At 42.9% G+C, this 20,689-nt stretch overlaps 1 protein-coding gene across 1 annotated transcript in view; it reads left to right on the top strand.

The window, feature by feature from the left end:
• Positions 1-20,689, top strand: part of PDS5B (PDS5 cohesin associated factor B) — a 127,507-nt gene that overhangs the window by 54,032 nt on the left and 52,786 nt on the right. The window contains exons 9-15 of the mRNA XM_028526750.2: positions 1,986-2,101; positions 3,745-3,839; positions 10,660-10,805; positions 13,074-13,225; positions 14,486-14,599; positions 16,470-16,551; positions 18,466-18,514. Coding sequence (XP_028382551.2) covers positions 1,986-2,101; positions 3,745-3,839; positions 10,660-10,805; positions 13,074-13,225; positions 14,486-14,599; positions 16,470-16,551; positions 18,466-18,514 — 754 coding nt within the window. The remainder of the gene's footprint in view (positions 1-1,985; positions 2,102-3,744; positions 3,840-10,659; positions 10,806-13,073; positions 13,226-14,485; positions 14,600-16,469; positions 16,552-18,465; positions 18,515-20,689) is intronic.

Below are 20,689 nucleotides of genomic sequence, written 5' to 3'. Positions count from 1 at the left end.
CACGTACTTGTGCCTTGCCTGTTTGTGGGTCCCCAGGGCCTGCCATGGCTCCTGACAGGTAGTAGCAGCTTAACTAATGGTTGAGAAGGATGGTGTTTTCCAAATAAAGTCTCACTTTCCCGGTCATGGCTATACATTGAACTTAATGTTTTCCAGACACAGTGCATAGAGGTTCCCCAGACCCCTTGTTCAGGCCCTGACAGCAGTGTTGGGCCCGTCCTCCCCATGTGCACTTCTTGCACACTTGCCTAGGGGGTGGGAGCACTGCTTTTCAGTTACAGCCACAGCCTTTAGTGTCCCTCGCACATTGGGGACGTGCTTTTCTCTTTCACGTTACTATGGGAGGAGTAAACAAAGCTGTTCCTAATTAACAGTCTTTGGTGAACCCCAGTGCACCACCCAGAAAAGTCCTTAAATCATTTGTGTTATATTGGTGGTTTCTAAAAATTTTGATTTGTTTTTTTCAAAATAACAAAATCAGCAGTGGTGGAATCAAAATTCCATGTTGGCAGTGGAATAACCCTTGTGTTCTTCGTGGGCATCTTTTCGTCTGTTTCTCGGGGGAGCCGTCGGCTCGCCTGCCTCCCTGCCCTCCTCCCCCCAGGCAGTCGGTGGTTTCGATGAGGCGGAGTCGGGCACACCTGTGATTATGTGTTGGTCTGATTTTCTCTCATAAGATCATTGAGTACTCTAAGAAAGATAAAAATAAGAATTGTCACCCCTGCTTTCAGCAAATTTAACATCTAGTATGAAAGGAAGGGGGAAAATAATCCAGATCTAATGAGGCCAGATATTATAAATGTCACAGAGACACAGGCAGCACACAGTTGAAGCAGAGGGAGCATCGTGCAGCAGCGCGTGGAGGTAGGAAGGTGCCGGGGAACTCGGGGGGCGCAAGGGGGTGTGCAGTTGGTGGTAACGTGGAGTCAGTTGAGGTCGTTCCCGGCCGAATGGTGGAATCTTCAGCGGGGGGGCCCTAACAAACAGTAAATGTCCGGGCATTGAACCAGACCAGCTGATCAGAGTATCTGGCATGGGGTTTAGGTATCGGTTGCCTTTTTACTTTGTTTTGGAGTGTATTGTGTGCATGCTTTTTTTTTTTTTTTTAATATAACCTTAAAGGTCATTCTGATGTTTGGCTGGGGTTGACAAGTATCTCTGTGGAAGGAAAATGAGAGAGGTAATAGAGATAAATGAGGTAGGCCATATTATGGGAGCTTTTAAGGCATGGCCAAGGCATTGGTTTAAAAATTTTTAAGAAATTGTACAGTGCTGTCCATCACACCTTGAATATCAGTGCTCTTTAATATTCCCGGTGGTCCCATTTTGTGTTCGGTTTCCGAGCTGTGCTGGCTGTCATTTAATCATTGCCATCTGTTGGAGGTACCAAAATCTGTAGTGAAACTGAGTTCCTGTCCCCAGGCTACCCACGATACAGTGTAGAAAGCAGAAATTTTAGCTTCTGCGTGTGCAAGGCACTTCATGCTGTGAGACCCCGTTACGAGCCCAGTGTGTGAACATGAGCTAAGTGCCCTGTTGGGCGGCCTCGGCGCACACTTGTTTCTGCAGACGCTTAACCAGCACAGCCGCGTGGCGTTCCCTCTGTCCCGAGGGCTCGGCCTCCGTCGGCCTCTGTTCTTACGACCGCAGCTGCTCTGTCACGTGTCCTACGGAGGTTTCAGGAACGTTAGTTTTTGAATTAGCCTCTGAATGAAAATAAGCCTTGATTGCAAGGGAGGCGGAGTTCTAACATTTGTTCAGACTTCAGAACGTGTTTTCACGGAGGGAGCCCTGCTCTCCTGCAGCCTGAGATGAGCGGCGTGGCGGGGGTTTAGTTTATAAAGGGTCCGGGAGCGCTCCGATGTGTGGTGTTTCACCCGGGGTCGTGCACGGTCTCCCGTGCCGTTGGAGGGCGCACAGCTGTGAGAGCGCTGCCCTGGACGGGCCTCCCTCGCGGCCTCACAGCTGCGGCGCTTTCCTTTCAGAGCAACGACAACGAGGAGCGGCTGCAGGTCGTCAGGCTGCTGGCGAAGATGTTCGGGGCCAAGGACTCGGAACTGGCTTCTCAAAACAAGCCCCTCTGGCAGTGTTACTTGGGCAGGTATATGATTTCGGTGTCCTGTTTAAAGTAATGTGTGTTTGTACCTGTGTATATTAATGTGTTGGAAACACCACATCCACAGTTAAGGTTGTTCTCTGGAATCATAAAAATGAAGTATTCTGTTTTGGAATTTTTGAATGCTCGTAACGATTGGTTATATTTGTAATTTTCCTTTTCTTTTCATCTTGTCTTTGGTAATTTTTATTTTTTTAAAATGTATTTTGAGTATGCTATTACAGTTGTCCCATTTTTTACTCCCCTTTATTCCCCTTTGCCTGCACACCCCCTCCCACTAGCATTTCCCCACCTTAGTTCACGTCCATGGGTCATGTGTTTAAGTTCTTTGGCTTCCCCATACATACCGTTCTTAACCTCCCCCTGTCTATTTTCTACCTCCCACTTATGCTACTTATTTTCTGTACCTTTTCCCTCATTCCTCCTTTTCCCACTCCCCTGCTGATAACCCTCCATGTGATCTCCATTTCTGTGGTTCTGTTCCTGTTCTGGTCGTTTGCTTAGTTTGTTTTTGTTTTTCTTTAGGTTCGTTTGTTGTTAGTTGTGAGTTTGTTGTCATTTTACTGTTTGTATTTTTGATCTTCTTCTCTTTCTCTAGATAAGTCCCTTTAACATTTCATATAATAAGGGCTTTTTGATGATAAACTCCTTTAACTTGACCTTATCTGGGAAGCACTTTATCTGCCCTACTGTTCCAAAAGATAGCTTTGCTGGATAGACTCATCTTGAATCTAAGTCCTTGCCTTTCATGACTTTGAATACTTCTTTCCAGCCCCTTCTTCCCTGCAAGGTTTCTTTTGAGAAATGAGCTGGTAGCCTTATGGGAACTCCTTTGTAGGTAACTCATTTTATAAGTGTAATTACATTATGACACTCAATTTAAAACCTGTTTTATATAATGTAACAAAATTACAATTTTTACACAAAGATACTCAGTATATCTTTAAATCAGGACTTGGGTTACCCAACTTTATTTTATAGCTTGTTTGGAAGAAAATGCCTAATTTAAATTTGTTACTTTTCTATTACTTTGTATTTTTTTCTTTTAGTATCAGTGACATAAAACTCTGTGCAGAGCCATGTACCCAGTGGCTTGATTTTAGTGGGCCTGTCGTGCCTGTGGTGGTTAGATGGGTAGGGCCGATGTGGGCGCAGCTTCCGGGTCACGCACAGGGATGGGTGTGGGGTTTGCGTGAGGTCCGCCGACCGTTTGTGAGTGTGCGTGTTCGAGAAGGAGCACTTCGAAGAAAGGCTTTCTTCCCACACTCAGTGTGGGGCTCATGCGATACACGTGGGAACTGTGTGCACACGTTGTACTGTCATTAAACATATATTGGAAAGTATAAAACTTTAGGAAAAATTTTGTCACTTTCATTTTTGTATTTAAGCCAAATGTGTATTGTTCCTTAAAAATACAGAATTCTCATGGACATTGTCCTAGTTTGGTAAGGAGGTTTCAGAGCATTTGTACACAAACAGTATGTCACAAACTTGGATAAATTGTCTGACTCCACTGAGAATTATCCTACATAGATTTTTCTTTTAATCAAAGAAATTAGGTGTAAGTGCAAATTAAACACATCTGTTTCTCTGATTTTAAAGATGACTCTGCCTTTTTATTTTATCAGATTCAATGACATTCACGTACCAATACGCCTGGAATGTGTGAAATTTGCTAGCCACTGTCTCATGAACCATCCTGATTTAGCAAAGGACTTAACAGGTACTGTGTACCCATAACAACAGATACTTCTGGATGCTCGTAGAAAAAAATTGGTTTTGTGTATTGGGGAGAAAAAACAACCTTTTTGTTATTATAGGTAACATCTTGTTTCAGTTTGTCATCATTAGAGTTTTTCTCTGAAGCTGGAATTTTTTTACCTCTTGGTGCTGACTTAGGCTAGAAGTGCCTATAAAATAAAATGTTGGTTATACTGGAAATAAGATTAATTTCATAGTTTAAGGACATTGAATAAAAGAATTTCAAGCATTGCAATTTGAACACGTCTTAACTTTGAGTAAATTATAAGCCTTTAACATTTTCCAACATTTTGAGAACTTGAGTGAGAGTCATTAATATGTAAATTAATTTAACCATCCTAAAATGAATTTAAGTTTTTTGAAATACATATAAGGCAGTTCAGAATTTTATATTTATGTAGTAATGAGAATATCACATATTTGACTGTTACTGTTCTGTTAAATTTTTTAAAAGTTTGGAATAGTTCAGAAAATACAGGTAAATATATAGCTACTGTGTATTTCTCAGAAATGTTAGCATTTTGATGTGTTTGCTTAGAGATTTAAAGAAGGAAAATAAATTTTAGATATTCTTAAAATGCCCCTCACAAATTACCCTCCTTCTTGCTTCTCCAGAGGGTGACCGCTGTACTGAACTGGGTTTGCGTCCTGTTAGTGTTTTTTTGTCTGGGCCACAGGTGTACCGCTCCATAAATTATATAATTATCATGTGATTTAAAACTTTACTTAAATATCATTTGAATTTGATATAGTTGATCTTATTCCTGATATCTTATTTTTGTTCTAGTTTCATGCTTTTTTGTGTTTTTCTGTCTTCTGTTTAATGAATTTTCTTCAGCTCATTTTTTCCTGCATGCACTTGGCTAGGGCAGTGAAGTCTGTAAAGTTAGTTAGAGTTCTCCAGGTTCTTTCTGCTCATTCAGGGGCCTTTGAAAGCTCTAATTCTTAACGCTGGTCTCATAAGTCACACTGTTGCTTGTTACTTATTTCCTCTTTTTTAAACTTTATCAACTTGTAGTATACTTGTAACTGCTTTTCTATACAGTATTTGCTCACAGTTGCTTCTTAAATCTTCCTTCTGATGGAAATCAAAGTGTAGCTTTTGGTAATATTTTTAACAACAGATTGTCATAGTAACACTTTCAGGTTTTGTTAAATTCCTATCAGCTTTCAACAGTAGGTATTTATGAGTTTTATCTTTTAACAGGGGTGGGGGTGGGGGGTGGATACCCTGCTCGGGACCCTCTGTCCACCTACTCACATCGGAAAGAGGACTGCTTGCGCCGCTGCCGTGAGCTGCTGCACAGCGCCAGGCAGGGGGCCAGGCAGGGGGCTGTCTGTTCCTCCTCGTTCACCAGCCCCCACCCTCCTCCCCCCGCCTTCTCTCCCCTGGGGTGCGCGCAGGCCGCTCAGGGCCTCTGTGCGCTGTCCTCCTCCCTTTGTCCTCCTCCTCCTGGTTCCCCCCCAGTGGCCTGCCTTCCACTGCAGCCGCCTCCTCCGGCGTCTGTTGTCCTTTGCGCAGTGGTCTCTGAGAAAATGAGTGGACATGCTTTGCGCAAGTTTCCTTCTTCCTGCGAAATGTTTCAGCTGACTTGTTTTTCCCACTTTGTATCTGCTTTTCCATTTCCCACATCAGAGGCTTTTTGTACATGCTTGACAGTCTGGCTGTTTGCTCATAATGAGGAGTCGGGGGCTAAATGGAGAGCCGGTCAGAAAGCTCCGCAGGGTGGATGGGGTTGTGGACTCCGGCCTTGACGCTAGGACAGCTGGCGCGGGCTGTCCTTGGAGAGCCTGTGGATGATTCCCCTGGAACTACTCACAGGCCCCAGGGGAGGGCGTCCTAGCAGGAGTTTAAAAGTCTAGTTGCTAGTGCCTGAGATTCTTACATTCTGAGTGTATTTATTTTTTATTATCATGTAGCATTTTATTGTTACAGATGCCCATAATTTGTCGATTCATGTTTTCCTCTTCCGGGATGTCGGGGTTGTTTTGGTTTGGGGTGATTGTGACCACGATTACCGTGAGCATTCTTGTGCTGGTGTTTCTGTGGGCTTAGCTTTTACTTCTCTTTGGAACCATTTAGGAGTGGAGTTGCTGGTCATAGGATAAGTACATGTTTAACTTTGTAAGAAATGACTGACTAAGTTTTCCATTTTGCTTGTACTGTTTTCCACTTAGCATCAGAAACGTTTGAGAGTTTCCGTTGTAAAGTGTATCTTACCAACCCTTGTGTCATCAGTCTTGTTTGTCTCAGCCGTCCCCACGGCTCTTGCTCTTCGGTGGTCCTCACTGGCCTTCTCCTAGTGACCGATGAGACGGGGCATCGCTCTGTGTGCATAGTGATACGTCACGTTTTGTGTGAAGGGTCTGTCTCAACTTTGAACCCATTTTTTAAATCTTGTTTATTATTTTTGTTGTTGAATTACAGTTATTTTATATGTATTCTGGATTTCTTTTTAAAGTATAAAAAATTTTAAGCACTTTTCCACAGTCAGAACTTCAAAGCAGAGTTGTTATCGGCTAGGTAGTAGGTGTTTCAGTTTTTATAGCTATCTAAAAAATACTTTAGATGTGAGTTATTTCACCATTTACCTCATTAGTCCTTCCAGTGACTTTGAATGTGTTTGTCACTATGAGAAACATCCAAACTGGTAGTGCATTTGCACAAGAGTGTGTGCGAACCAGACCGACAGCACATGTGGGGCACACGGTCTCACGCTCCTGAGAGGAACAGTTGTGCAGCTTCTGTCTGTTACACAGAGGAGGTTAGGGAAACTGAGGAAGATTACGAAGTGTGAGGAAGCAACTTGGAAATTGGATTACAGGATAGTTAACAAGATTATGTGCTGTCTTGAGGGTTAATACTGTTTTCTAAGGATATTACTATTTTTAGTTATTTTAAATTTTATTATTTTACTCAGTCTTTTTATTTTTTTATGTTACTTTAATTGTTGTTCAAGTACAGTTTTCTGCCCTTTACTCCCACCTCAGCCCACCTTCCCTTATTCAGTCTTTATTGTATTTTTCCCATTACCAATTAGTACCCTTATCACCGCCCCATCTCCACACTGTTGTCCTTGTCCCTGAGTCCTTTTTCCTTTTTCCTTGATCCCTCCACCCCCTAACCTACCCCCCCCTTAGCTGTCATCTTGCTCTCTGAGCTTGTCCCCATTTTCCTTGTTAGTTCAGTTTGTTCATTAGATTCCACATACGAATGAAATCATACGGTATCTGTCTTTCCTGACTAGCTCATTTCTCTTAATATAATGTTCTCCAGGTTCATCAGTGCTGTTGCAAAGGGTAACATTTCCTTCTTTTTTATGGCCAAGTAGAATTCTGTCATGTACCAGATGTTTTATCCACTCATGTACTGATGGATGCTTGGGCTCCTTCCATATCGTGGCCATTGTAAATAACGCAGCACTGAACCCAAGGGTGCTTATGTTCTTTCAAATTAGTGTTTTGGGTTCCTTCAGATATATTTCAAGAAGCGGAATAGCTGGGTCCAAAGGGTACGTATTACTCCTGGTATTTCCAAGGTGTGGAAACCTGGGTGCGCAAGAACAGTAGACATGGCTGGCTTAAAGCCTTTCCTTGAAGAAGCGATGTGCCTGGGCCTAGCTGCCCGCTATGACCTGCTTGCCGAGTGAGAAACTGTGATCAGATCGCCTGGAGGGGTGGCTTTACATAGCACCTCCTTTTTTGGTCTACTGTTTGCTTTGGCTGAAGACAGGACAGTTGTCCCTCAGTGTCCACGGCAGTGGTTCCAGGACTCCCTCACCTCCACCGGGCAGATACTAAATCTGAGCACGGTTAAGCCTCTTATATAAAGTGGTTTAGTTTTGCATGTAATTATATATGAAAATATATACTATTTACCTATTTAGAGTGTAAATATATACACTCTACCCTATACTTGAAATCATCTCTAGGTTATTTGTAATACCTAATACAATATAAATTCTGTGTAAGTGTTACCTGCATTGACTAGAGAATAATGACAAAAAAACTACATATTTAGTACAGACGTAGCCATTGTAGGCCTAGTGGCATAGTACACTTCATCAGCTTAACTTACTTAAAAAATCATTAATTTTTAAAGAGAGAGGAACACTGATTCATTGTTCCATTTATGTATGCATTCATTGGTTTGATTCTTCTTTGTGTCCTAACCAGGGCATGAACCTGCAACCTTGGTGTATCCGGACGAGGCTTTGACCAACTGAGCTACCTGACCAGGGCTGTAACAGGGTGTTTTTCCCCCCTCAGTTATTTTCTGTTGGTGGTTGGTTGAATCCACTGATGTTGAACAGATCATACAGAGGACCAAATATACAGGATCTGGCACAAATAGCGCCCTGTTTTTCATTACAAAATCATAAGCATGTAATTCTGCAATATAACAGTGTCACACTTAAGCACACCATATGATGTTTTAGGTGAAATGTCCCAAATAAAAACTATAAATTATCATACCCATATTACGACCCTACCAACCACACTCAAGCAGGCTTTACTTCTGCCGGACGCTGTATGTAGTTTCATTTTTTATGAAACATCTATGTTATAGTGTATGATTTCCTCGTGTTCGGCCTCTGGGAACACTTTAATTTTTGTAGTTTTCGTGAAAGCTCTTAAAAATCTAGGGGTCTGACTTTATGCAAATTTTCGACCACTCACGTGTTCAGCTGCAGCCTTCTTCTCCACCTCGCACCTAGCTCGGTGCCTCCTGTTGGCAAACACTCGCAGGATTTCTGCCCTGCAGTCAGCTTTTTGTTTGTTCGTTCGTTTCTTTCCTTGTTTGGGTTTTATCCTTTCCCTTTTTCCTCTGGCATTTACCAGTCATTCACCTGCCACAGTGTTGTTGGAAATCTCTTCTGCTGTGATCTCTTCTCTTGTTACTTGTTCCATTTAGAAGACATTTTCTTAGAATTTATGGAATGAGCTGAGAGAAATAATGTGCTAAACACACATATTTCTCTTACTTCTCTACAGTGTGTTTGTGAGAGGCATCCTTGTATCTTTAGCCAGGTTTCAGGGACATAGCCCATATTGTGAAGCGGGTTAGATTCTTTTTCATGCTGAGTAACGGGTGAGAATTTTTGTCTCCTCTATTTTCTTTTTCTCGGCACAGTGAATCTCTATACGTTATGCTTCTTCTGTATGTATACCTGCTTTATGAACAGTTGTTTTAGAGAAATAGGGATCCATCTTAAAATTCATGGTGTGTCATTTTTTCTTTTTTCAATGAATTTTTAGTTTTTAAAAGCTTTTTTTTTTAGAGAGAGAGAGAAGTGAAAGGAAAGAGAGAGAGGGAGGGAGAAATACCAATGTGTGGTTGCCTCTCACGTACCCCCTACTGGGGACCTGGCCTGCAACCTGAGCATGTGACCTGACTGGGAATTGAACCAACAACCCTTTGGTTTGCAGGCTGGTACTCAATCCACTGAGCCACACCAGCCAGGGCGATTTTTTCTTTTTTTAATGCAACCTAAAATAACGTGTATTCAAAACAAGTATAATGAAAGATAATTGGTGGGGAAATGAAATTGAGATATATTTAATATACTCCCTTTGAAATCAGTACTAAAAATAACATTTTTTACTAAGGTAAAACAATCTTTCCATTTTTTCAAAAGATTTTTAGCAACATATGGTATTTTGCATTTTTCAGAATAGTTCCTATGTTCAGGGTAGACAGGCTTAAGACCTGAGCAGTGGTTTTATGAATGTTTATATTATAATTACCTGTTCAACTGCTATTTTATAGAGAAGTAAATTTACTGACAATTGTAAGTGCTGCTCGTTGTATATTTATTATTCCAAATCCAAGTGAAATTTTATCCTGTCTTATCATTAAAAAAGCTGAGTATTGTATTTATTTTTAAACATTTTTATTGATTGATTTCAGAGAGAAGGAAGGAGGGGGAGAGAAAGGGACACATCAGCTTGGTGTTCCGCTCCCTGAAGGGCTCACTGGTTGGTTCTTGTGTGCGCCCTGACCGGGGAGTGGACCCTCAGCCTTGGCGTGTCAGGACCATGCTCCGAGCAACTGAGCTACCGGCCAGGGCTGGATAGTTTATTTCTAAAATTCACATTCAGTTGTGTGACTTGTTTCTAAAGCCCAGTGCATATTACTGAAGGTGGTTTGTATTTCTTTCAGTATTCCCAGGGCCAGGTCTGAAGTCCCCTGCTTAGCTTTGAGGCCCTCCTGTAGGCACTCAGGGGTTTTAACTGTTTCGCCTCCTCCGTCTCCCCGCTGGCCTTTCTCGGTTCGGTTGCATGGACCTGCCTGGGGTCCTGCCTGTAGCCCTGCTTCCTGATGGCTGGTACCCAGTTTCGTTCCCTCGGTCCCCTCGCGGAAGGTTCCACTGACGAAAGAAGAGAGACTTGAACACTGTAGTCTCTCCTCGTAGAAACACTTGTCTTGAGTATTTTAACATTTAACAGAAAACAAAGGTGAAATATTTAATGTCGGCATGCTGCCTGGTTCATGTACCTGGTCGGTTCAATCGGTGAGGGTAGGGCCCCTGGGAGCAGCCACCCTGCAGCTGCAGGTGGGGAGGGTTTGCAGGTGGGTTGGGGGCAGAGTGTTGTGTCCGGGTGGAAGGACTGACCTTCCTTCCTTCCTTTGTTCCTCCCGCCCGCCCCCCGCCCCCGGGAACGCTGGGCCTTCTCCTTGGGTTTGCCGCTGTGTGCTCTGCTTTCAAAGGTCTTCACTCAGTTTAAAACATGTTAATTTTTAGAGTTCCATTGTAATCAAATAAAATTTTGTCTTTCAGAGTATCTCAAAGTGAGGTCGCACGACCCTGAGGAGGCTATTAGACACGATGTTATTGTGTCTATAGTCACAGCTGCTAAGAAGGATATTCTTCTGGTCAACGACCACCTGCTCAACTTTGTGCGGGAGAGAACGCTAGACAAACGGGTGAGTGGGAGTGCCGACTGGCGTGGGTTTTCCTTGTGAGTGTTTGGAGTTCAATAGTGTTTTCTTTGGGAATATTGAGATTTACATATAATTATCCCTTTTGGGGGGTAATAGGCATTTTAAAATGAAAAGGTTTTACTTTTTGCTACGTTAAATTTTATTCCATTTTCTTTATTGTTTGTCGCCATCCTACAAGTAAGGCGTCTGTCAGCCGTAGCAGGTACGCAGCTCGTACGCTGGCGTTAGTGCTGGACTCCCCCAAAGGGCCTGTCACCCGGCCCCTCGCTCGGCGTGGGCCTCCTTCTCCTTCACGCGGCACGCGTCTGGGGCCCCTTCCCCGGCCGTATTGTCCCTTCACGGGACGGGAAAGAAAAGACGCCTTCGGTTCAGCAGAGCTGCGCCGGACGTGCCCCAGCCTGGGTGCCGGGACCCAGACGTTCCTTCCCCGGGGGCCTCCGGGGTCTGTGCCAGTGAGCTGGGCCTGGAGAGCAGGCCTGGGGGCTGGAGCTCCCCGGGCCGGGCGGGGTCGTGGGCGGGGCCGTGGGCGGGGCCGTGGGCTCCTCTCAAGGAGTGCTCACACCCCTCTCCTGCCCGTGCCTAGCCTTCCTTCTGTGGTGTGGACCTGAGGGACTTAACTTCAGGGTAATTTTGGTGAAGGATTAAAAAAAAATGTTTTTAAGGGTTAATTAGTAAAAACAGAGCTGTGAATACTTTGACTAAGTAACTTCAGTATTTCAGTAGTTGCTTATAAGGCTTGATGACGCTGTCTCCAGAACCTGCTTCTGGCTGATGGTGCTGCTGGTGGGTGCGGAGGAGGTGGGGGGTGCGCGGTCCTCCCTCTGGATCTGTGGGTGTCAGAACAACCTGTTTTAACTGACAAATTTAGTTTAGTCTTTACTGACTCTTTCATTGGGGTATTAAACAGTGAAAAGGCCAAAGGGCATAAAGAAGGAAAAGGAAAGTTGTATCGTGGTGGGAAAGCAGCCTGCAGAGTGATTTGGAATTGAGACGAGTGTGTCTTGTTGGGATCTTGGTTCACGTGTATTTCTTATTATCGTGTCATGTTCATTTTAGGGCGGCTTGGTTCATTCATACAAGTACTGAGTGCCAAAAATAATTGAATATATCTATATTTTTGGTAGTATTAGAATGTACTCTATCTTTAATTTCTTCTAAAAACAGCAGTTTGGGGAATTAGAGATAAGACAGAGAATTAAGAGATGAAATTTTCACAAACGAATTGATTTTATGAGTAAGACTTCTAAAGTCTTTTATTTCATTACCTATGTGGTGGATGGATAAGACTATTTTTAATCTGCAACTTAAGGAAAACAAGGGAAGACTATTGCTATGAATGGTATTCTGCAAAGGAAAAAATGAATAATCTGTACAGATTCATGATGTTCTCAGCATTACTAACATCCTGCTGACTATAGTGTTGTGTTTATGTAAAATGAAAGAATAAACTCGTTCTGAAATAAGCAGTTTTAGACATACTGTAGTGTAGCCAATATGTATTTATTTTATTTTAAAGATTTTACTTATTTATTGTTAAAGAGGGGAAGGGAGGGAGAAAGAGAGGAAGAGAAACATCAGTGTGTGGTTGCCTCTCATGCACCCCCACTAGGGACCTGGCCCGCAACCCTGGGATGTGCCCAGGCTGGGAATCCACCCGGTGACCCCTTGATTCCCAGGCCAGCACTCAGTACACTGAGCCACACCAGCCAGGGCCAATATGTATTTAAGTAGTTGAACATATTTCTCTTATACTTGAACTTGATTTCTAGCTATATAAAGTGAAACACTCAAGTATCTTTACAGTGTTTGATAAAGCCAATATCATGTATACTTTTAATGTAAGTATGCTTAATATACACCATAATGTGGGGAAATTACAAGGGACAAGTCAGTTTACCCAGTCAGCTCTTTCTTTGCCTTTGAAAATTGGCAGCATGCGTCCCCTCCTGGTTCCGAGTGGCGTTATGCAGATTGCAGTGGGCTTTTATTTTTAGGGTAGGTGATGGGTTTAAGATACCAAAGCATTAAAATTCTTTATGCATGTTGATATATTTGTATTTCGCATAGTAGGTGTATTTAAATGGTAGTTGTGTTTTTTATCTTTTCATTGTTAATTGATATCTACTAACTTAGGTTTCATGAAAATAAATTGTGTAAAGTTGATTAAAAACTAGAAACCTAGACTTTCCTGAATTAACGTAACGGAGGCATTTTCACGTCGCAAGTAAACGCCTGTGTTTCTGTTTCAAGTGGAGGGTGCGCAAAGAAGCCATGATGGGCCTGGCCCAGATTTACAAGAAGTACGCTCTGCAGTCAGCGGCTGGGAAGGATGCCGCGAAGCAGATTTCCTGGGTCAAGGACAAATTGCTACACATATATTACCAAAACAGTATTGATGATCGGTAAGTTAAGGGTGCTGTATATAAAATTTTGGGTGGTTATATAACTGGTGTTGATCTGCTTTTTGGGCAAACTATTTCCTTTATAATTTTAAGCTCTTTCCTCAGTTTTAATGGTGAAGTAAAGGTCCAGGGTGACTCGTTTTCTTCCCCTCAAAGCCGTAAATGAAGCGGCAGTGTGCATATAATCTATAGAGGGATGCAGCCTTTACGTTCATTTTCATGTGTTATTTTAGATCAGAATAATAGTTAAAAGTAGAAATGTATGTAATTATAATTTACATTTTGTTTCATGGGTAATTGTGTTAGAAGGAATACAATTATTTTTCAAATAAATTTTTCTCAAGTAAGATTTAAATGAAAATAAACCCTTTGGATTATAGACATTTTAAATAAAAATGATGTCTACTCAGAATTAGAAATACGGTTTATAAGTTTGTGTATGTATGCATCTGAATATGATCTTCCAGTTTTTCTATTCCAGTGTAAGGTTAGACTGTGTGTGTATCCTAACCATTGAATAGTTAGGAGACCTGTAAATCCTACAGACTGAGTGTCTTAGGTTAACATTACACTCTAAGCAACTTCATAGTTATTGTCTTATGAGAATTGAAGTCTTTAGACTTCCTGAGTGTGCAGCACCAATGTGTGAAGGTTTGCATTATGATTTAATAGAACCTTTTTTGTACTTTTAGCAAGATACTTTTCATCATAGACACTATGAAACTTCAAAATATCTTAAAAATTTTGTTATAGTTTTAGCTTACAGATGTTTAGAATTTGTCATTTTGAAGGACCTGATGTAGTTTTTCCAGTACTTTATTTTTTAGATAAGAAAGTTGACTTCTTGATATGTAACATGCCTAAAGTACTGCAGGAGTAGTTATCTTAGCTGGGTACAGTGCTGTTTCCAGTACATCCAGCTAAATTCTTTTTGCCCCCTATTATTTTCTTTTTTAAAGTGCAGTTTGCATTCAGCACTATGCTGTAGTAGCTTCGGGTGTGCAGGGTGGTGGTTGGACATCATACTGTACAGAAGGGCCCCTCGGCATTTCAGGACCCACCCGGCATGACACAGCCACTGCAGTATTCCTGGCGGCCCGTTTTCGCAGGAGGACGTCTTTGATTTGCGACTTTTGTCTCCACTCAGAAAGCAGAACTGTCTTTCATATGTTTTTCTTAAGTGTTTGAGATTTTATACACAAAGGTAATGCATACTTTAAAAACCAAGGCAGTGAGCGCCTCCCCTGTGTTCTTGCGCAGATTGCTCGTGGAGCGGATCTTCGCCCAGTACATGGTCCCCCATAATTTGGAGACTGCGGAGCGGATGAAGTGCTTGTACTACCTGTACGCCACGCTGGACCTGAACGCCGTGAAGTACGTCTCCCAAGTCGGGCTGTGCTTCCCGTCTGTTCAGTGTGAGGAGTTTTGTGGGGGAAATAACTTTTTAAATAGTCACAATTTATGTAATGTAAACTTTGTTTGAATGGCCCGTGAGTAAAATATACCGCAGTTTTGTTTTTTTCAGAATGTACTGCTTTCAACATGATTAACGTGGATTTTTGTAAACAATTAAAAATGGTAATTCCTTTTTAATTTAGGCTATAGTGATAATAGTTTATAATAAGTTGTAGAATTGCATGAGATATCATCTTTAAATCAGTAAGAGTATGATAGGTAAAATCATTTGTGCTTTCAGTGAAGGCAAGTTGCAGAATGTGCAGGCCCCTCGGAAGTTGTAGGTACTGATAAGGTGCGTAGGACGAGATAGAATTCACTGACTTGGAAGCTCAGAAGTGCTTCACAGATGACCACTTTTCCTTTGAAAATTAATGCTTTTAATTACATAACTCTTGGCTGTTAGTTTTCCAATCCTCCGGTTATAGTCATACGTCTTTTAAAGATTACATTCTTCAGGCGTGCCACTTACACGCTTTGTGGAGCCGTGGTAACCGAAGACAGCCAGGCACAGGCGTCCAGTGTAACGTCGGCGGTGCCCAGCGCCCCAGCACGGCTGCGCTGCCGGTGCCACTTGGAAGTAACTTCCATGAAGGAATTCAAGTGCCCGTATTTCAACTAGTTTATCCTCTAAAAAATCCACAGATACTTTTATAAAATACAGTAAAGGGGGAGAATGAAAATAGGAAACAATTTACAATGGTCTCAACCTGTGAAAAGAAAAGAGGCGGTTTGCGTGCTTCCGTGTCACATTGCTGTCTGGTGGCACTGCTCCGTGTGTGGGACAGGGGAGGTCAGCGCCAGCGTAGACAGTCGGAACAATAATGGGGAGTGTCGTTTGGATTTGGGAACTTTCCTCTTTAAGTTTTAACCTACCTGTGGTTGTGATACTCCATAACTTAATATTTCACTAACATTAGCTGCTGTCTGTGACTTAGATATATTTTCTTGAGCACCTATATAATTTCTTACTAGCATTAAATTTTTGCTTGAGGACAATAAAAGTGTTAAGAGGACATCAAAATTTTTACCCTATTAAAAACATTCGCTTATATATAGGATTACCTAAACATAGAAGTATAGAAGATAACATCATACAAAGTACTACGTACATGTATGATCAGCACACACCACGTTTCTGTCTCAGGAAGAGGACTCCCACTGTCCCCGCACCGGCCCCTTTCCGTCTGTGTTTTCCGTTCCCTTTGTCCACCCGCTCGCGGGGCCTCCCTCCGGCCCCACCGGACACGCCTTTATTTCTCACGCTTCCTGCCTCTGCGCTCACTTCCACACCCTGACCTACGGGCATCTTTTAGTTAGTGATTGACCTTACCTAGTTTTTATTTTAGTTTTTATTTTGTTTTATTTTTTTGGTTTGAAAGAGAGACAAACATTGGCTTGTTGTCCACTCAGTACGCGGTCATTGGGCGCTTCCTCTCTGCGCCCTGACCCGCACGGAACCCACAGCCTCCACCGGCAGGGGCGCAGGGGCGACGCTCCGGTCCGATGAGCCGTCCGGTCCGCCGGGGCTGGCTCGCTTCCCTGCGCTCACACGCGAGAGGAACCACCACCGCTGGTGCGTTCTGTCGATGCCACTGTCTCCGCAAATGTCATGTTTTATCTGCTGCCTCTCTTTCTTCACACGTCATCTGTTGCTGGGTCCTGTGACTTTTACTCCTCTGGGTCATCTCCTTTTGTAATATGAACTCTAAAAAAAAGTAATGTAGTTAGAATATTCTGGGAGGACTTTGCCCTTTGTTATTTAAATTTACATGTTTGTATTTTTCAGAGCACTGAATGAAATGTGGAAATGTCAAAATCTGCTCAGACACCAAGTAAAGGATTTGCTTGACCTAATTAAGCAACCCAAAGTAAGTTAAATCTAGTGAAAAGTTGCCCTTTGAGGTTAAGTTTTGTCTTCACCGTTGCTGCTGTGGGTGATGCAGCTCTTTCTGAGTGGAACAGTTTTTGACTCTAAAAGCTGTGATTTCTAACTTAGAATACGGAAATGTTGAAGAAACTTGTTGCATGGGAAAATTGAAATGTATTGTACCTGCAAAAGGTGACACCTGACAGGAAGAGAGTGTGCATCCGTGCGCTCAGAACGGAGGGTCCGGTGGGCGGGTGAGCTGTCGCTTTAAATGGAAGAAAAGAGCGCTGGTGGTAGAGGACAACTGTGCTTTGACCTGGCCGCGCCGAAACGCTGCCATCGTCTGTAGGGCCTTGTTCTAGATGGTTTCCATGTGCAGGGTTAAGTACCTTGATATTTTTACTGCAGTTAATATTGTGGTACTTTAAATGTTCTTCTTGGTCTTCATATACTTTTTGGACATTTGGAATGATTCTAGGTTTTTTGTTTGTTTGTTTTTTCCTAGAATAATGTAAGTATATGAAAAGTATAATTCATTGGAAAAGCTGTGTGCCTGGTCATTTTAAATTGCATCCAGGAAACACTATATGGTGTTACTTTTCATTTCTTTTTCAGTCCACGGTCTGGAAAGTCCCTCCCGCCCCTCATAATGTGCACCTCGTGTTCATGGGGCAGAGGTCAGGAGAAGGGGGGTCAGTCATCTGAGGGGCGAAGGTCTCCAGTTCTCCTAGGTGTACATTTGGCCATTTGCCACAGAAATCAATGAGTTAACACTGGCTGTTTGAGTGATTGATAGTAACCCACTCACTGTAAATACAGGGATGACTTAGTATTCACTTCATACCAAGAACTCTAGTAGACATAGAGTTAGAGTTAAAAAAAGTACGAAGCTGTGTTTAACTTTGGGTGTTGGTATTTCTTCCCACTTTGCTGGGAGGACTCAATACACGTGATCATTAGTGTGTGTTTTCTGCCTTCTTCATTGTTCAGGCTGATTAAGATTTTATTCTTCCTTAGCTCCGTGTCCCTCAGAGTGACTCTGATTTCCAGGATTTGTACTTTTGTTGGTGACGTTTCTTTTTCATGTGGATCGACTTCCTGAAATCCCAGCACCACCTCTTTCCTCCCAAGTTCAAGTACTTCAAGTTCCAGATTTTTGGGAATTAGCTCCTGCACTCTGCTGTGCTTCGTCCCTCTCTCGCGCTCAGCGGGTGCCTTCCGAACAGGGAGGGTGTGTGTGTGTGTGCGCACACTTGGTTCTCTCCTGCACCCAGAGCTTTTCTAGCTCTGTGTCTTACACTGTTGTCCAATGACATTATTTGAAAATAACGTTGACCTGCTGCAACAAATAAGTAGCATTCTTTAAAATATCTTTTATACACGTGACTTTGCAGAGTGCATTACATGCAGCACGGTGCAGTGAACACATTCACTAGAATAATATTAGAACACTGTTACCTGGTGTAGCAAATAACTAGCCCTCTTGGGAAAATTGTACTTAATTTTCAACTTTTTTTTTTTTTAAGATCTGAGTAGTAATTTGAAAACCCACCTTTCAGGTTATCTTGTTCCTTTTCTAAATTTAGTTGCCCTGTTTTTTTTTTAGTAAAGAAGAAAAACAAGATATCTTCCCGTCCCAAAGGTTGCTGCTACAGTCTGTTCTTTCTTTTTTCGTTTTGGAGGTGATGAACGCAGCAGGTGAAGGGAGAGGTGACCACGTGGAGTGTGCGTCACTTCCACCTGTCATTGAGTCAGTCCAGAGTTCAAGTGCTGCGGGAGGAGGGGCCCGCAGAGGTGGGCCAGGTGCAGCCGGAGCGCTGCAGGCCGCACTTGTGGAGTTTTCTGAAGAGTGTAATAGTGGTTACTCTTACTTTACTGATAACTTTAATTTTGTACTTTTTTCTGTGCTTCTCAGACGGATGCCAGTGTCAAGGCCATATTTTCAAAAGTGATGGTTATTACAAGTAAGTTATTTTAAATATTATATGTAAAATTTAAGGTTTAGTTGAAACATCTCTATCTGATAATTGAAAGGTTTTCATGGAGCTCTGTTTTAGTCTCTGATAATATAGAAAAAGACAAAAATGTTTTTGATTGATATTTTTGACAGCTCAGTCTCAGCTTTCCCTTTTGTCCCTGATTTTTATTTACTTTCATACAACACTGAATTCTTTTCTCTTGTATGTTGATAAGGGCAAGAGCTGGACAAAGGATTTATATGAATTTATTTTTGAGAAATAATTTAATTTAGTACTGTCTTGTCCGATGTGGCTTAGGTAGTTCGGGGTTGTCCTACGAAGCAAAAGGTCACCAGTTTGATTCCTGATCAGGGCCTGGGACCGAATTGCAGGTTCGGTCACTGGTCGGGGCGCGTGCAAGAGGCAGCAGATGGATGCTTCTTTCCCTCTCTTTCTCCCTCTCTCTCCTCTCTCTAAAAGTAAATAAATAAAATCTTTTAAAAAAATGTATTATATTAGGTGACTATTAAAAGTGAATCTGTGCTTTGGTGTTGCTTGCTCTAATGAAAATCTATCTGAAGCTAGTTCCATTTTGAGCCAAAATTTAGAATGAAAGATATACCTAATAGTTACAAAAGGGCTTCTTTGAAAAAAATATTAATTTGCTGCTTTGCTCTTGGTGATTTCAGATAAAGTGTTAGTTGCGTTGACCAGTAAAGACGGAAGGAGTGTGTAGCACATGTCCGTTGCGCAGTGCAGGGCGAGACCGCGGTAGCTGTTTCCGCAGGGCCTTCGCTTTCTGCCACCTCGGAGGCCACTGCGATGTGCACTGAGGGGCGGGGGACGAGAACCACCTGGGGGGCAGCTCCTGGGGGGCAGCTCCTGCAGGGCCGTCCACTGGGCAGTGACGAGGACAGGGTGGGTGGTTTTCCGAGATGTCAGCATGTGTTCCACCGAGTGTACGGAAGTAACGCTAAGATGCTGAAGACCTGGCTCACTGGGTTTTAGGCTGAGTGGTACGGGTTTCAGCATGAGTAGGGCTTTAAGACCAAAATATAGCTTAGTCCTGGGCAGTTAGATGTAAACTTGTTTTTGGTTGCTCTGGATAACTTCCGGCCCAGCAGGTGATACACTCTTCCTGCTTTTTTACAACTGTCTCCTGAGCGCTTGGTGTGGATGCGCCCCTGCAGGATGTCGTCTCCTGCGCTGTTTCTGTCCCCTGCCCGCGTCCGTCTTCTCCCTGCAGTCTCGGCACTCCCCGGGTTCTGCCCTAGGGGTGCCGGTGTCCCTCAGAGTCAGGAGCACTGTTAGAAAAGGGGCTTCCGAGGTGCCTTCTGCAGGGCTGGTGTAAAGGGTTCGCCTTGCTCTCCTTCCTCCCTCCCTCCCTCCCTCCCTGCCTCCCTGTCTCCCTTCCTCCTTTCCTGTCCCCCGCTCCATCCCGTCTCTCTCTTCGTTTCGTTTGTTAAGTGCTGGGCCTTACCGTAGCCTTTACTGCGATGCCCACGCCTCATGGAGGGGCTGTAACGTGTTTTCCAGAATTACTGGAAAACAATACAGTAGATATTTCCTACTAAAGAACCACGAAAAGATTATCAGTGAAGTATTTGGGGTGGGGGAGGAATTTGTTCTTAATACATTCAGCGATCTAGCCAAGAATTAAAATGGAATTTCAAAGTCGTGTATGAATTTGAAGTAAATACATTTACTATAATGATATTTTAAGATTGATTTGAATTTCTACTACTTTTATTAAAGTTCGTGGTCCTTACGATAATTTTTGTTAGACATATCTATTTGGTTGTCTGGAACAGTTGTTAAGTAGCCAGAAAAAAAGATTCTGGGAGCGACACTTCATTAGCTATGACAGGTATTCTGGCACGTAGACATGTTAGGAGAGGAGTATGATGCTCAGTATGGACTCTAGAAGGACTGGCCCTTCTCGCGCGATAATGGCACACCTGCAGTGACACCTGGGACACGCTGCTCAGCGTGCGCCAGTGCCAGGCAGCACGCCTGTGTGTGTGTGTCATTGGGTGGTTCAGTAATAAACAGCGGGGTACGAGAAACTCCTTTCTTAAAGGTAAACTGACTGGTCTCTTGTGGGGAGTTAAAGTGAACAACAGTGTGTACGCAGCAGGCTCGGGGGCTGATCAAGTGGGCACTGTGCAGGGCGACATCTAA

The sequence above is a fragment of the Phyllostomus discolor genome, chromosome 11, assembly GCF_004126475.2.
Source record: "Phyllostomus discolor isolate MPI-MPIP mPhyDis1 chromosome 11, mPhyDis1.pri.v3, whole genome shotgun sequence".
NCBI lineage: Eukaryota > Metazoa > Chordata > Mammalia > Chiroptera > Phyllostomidae > Phyllostomus > Phyllostomus discolor.
The sequence above is the reverse complement of the archived record's forward strand: the minus strand, read 5'-3'. Positions and strand labels throughout refer to the sequence as shown.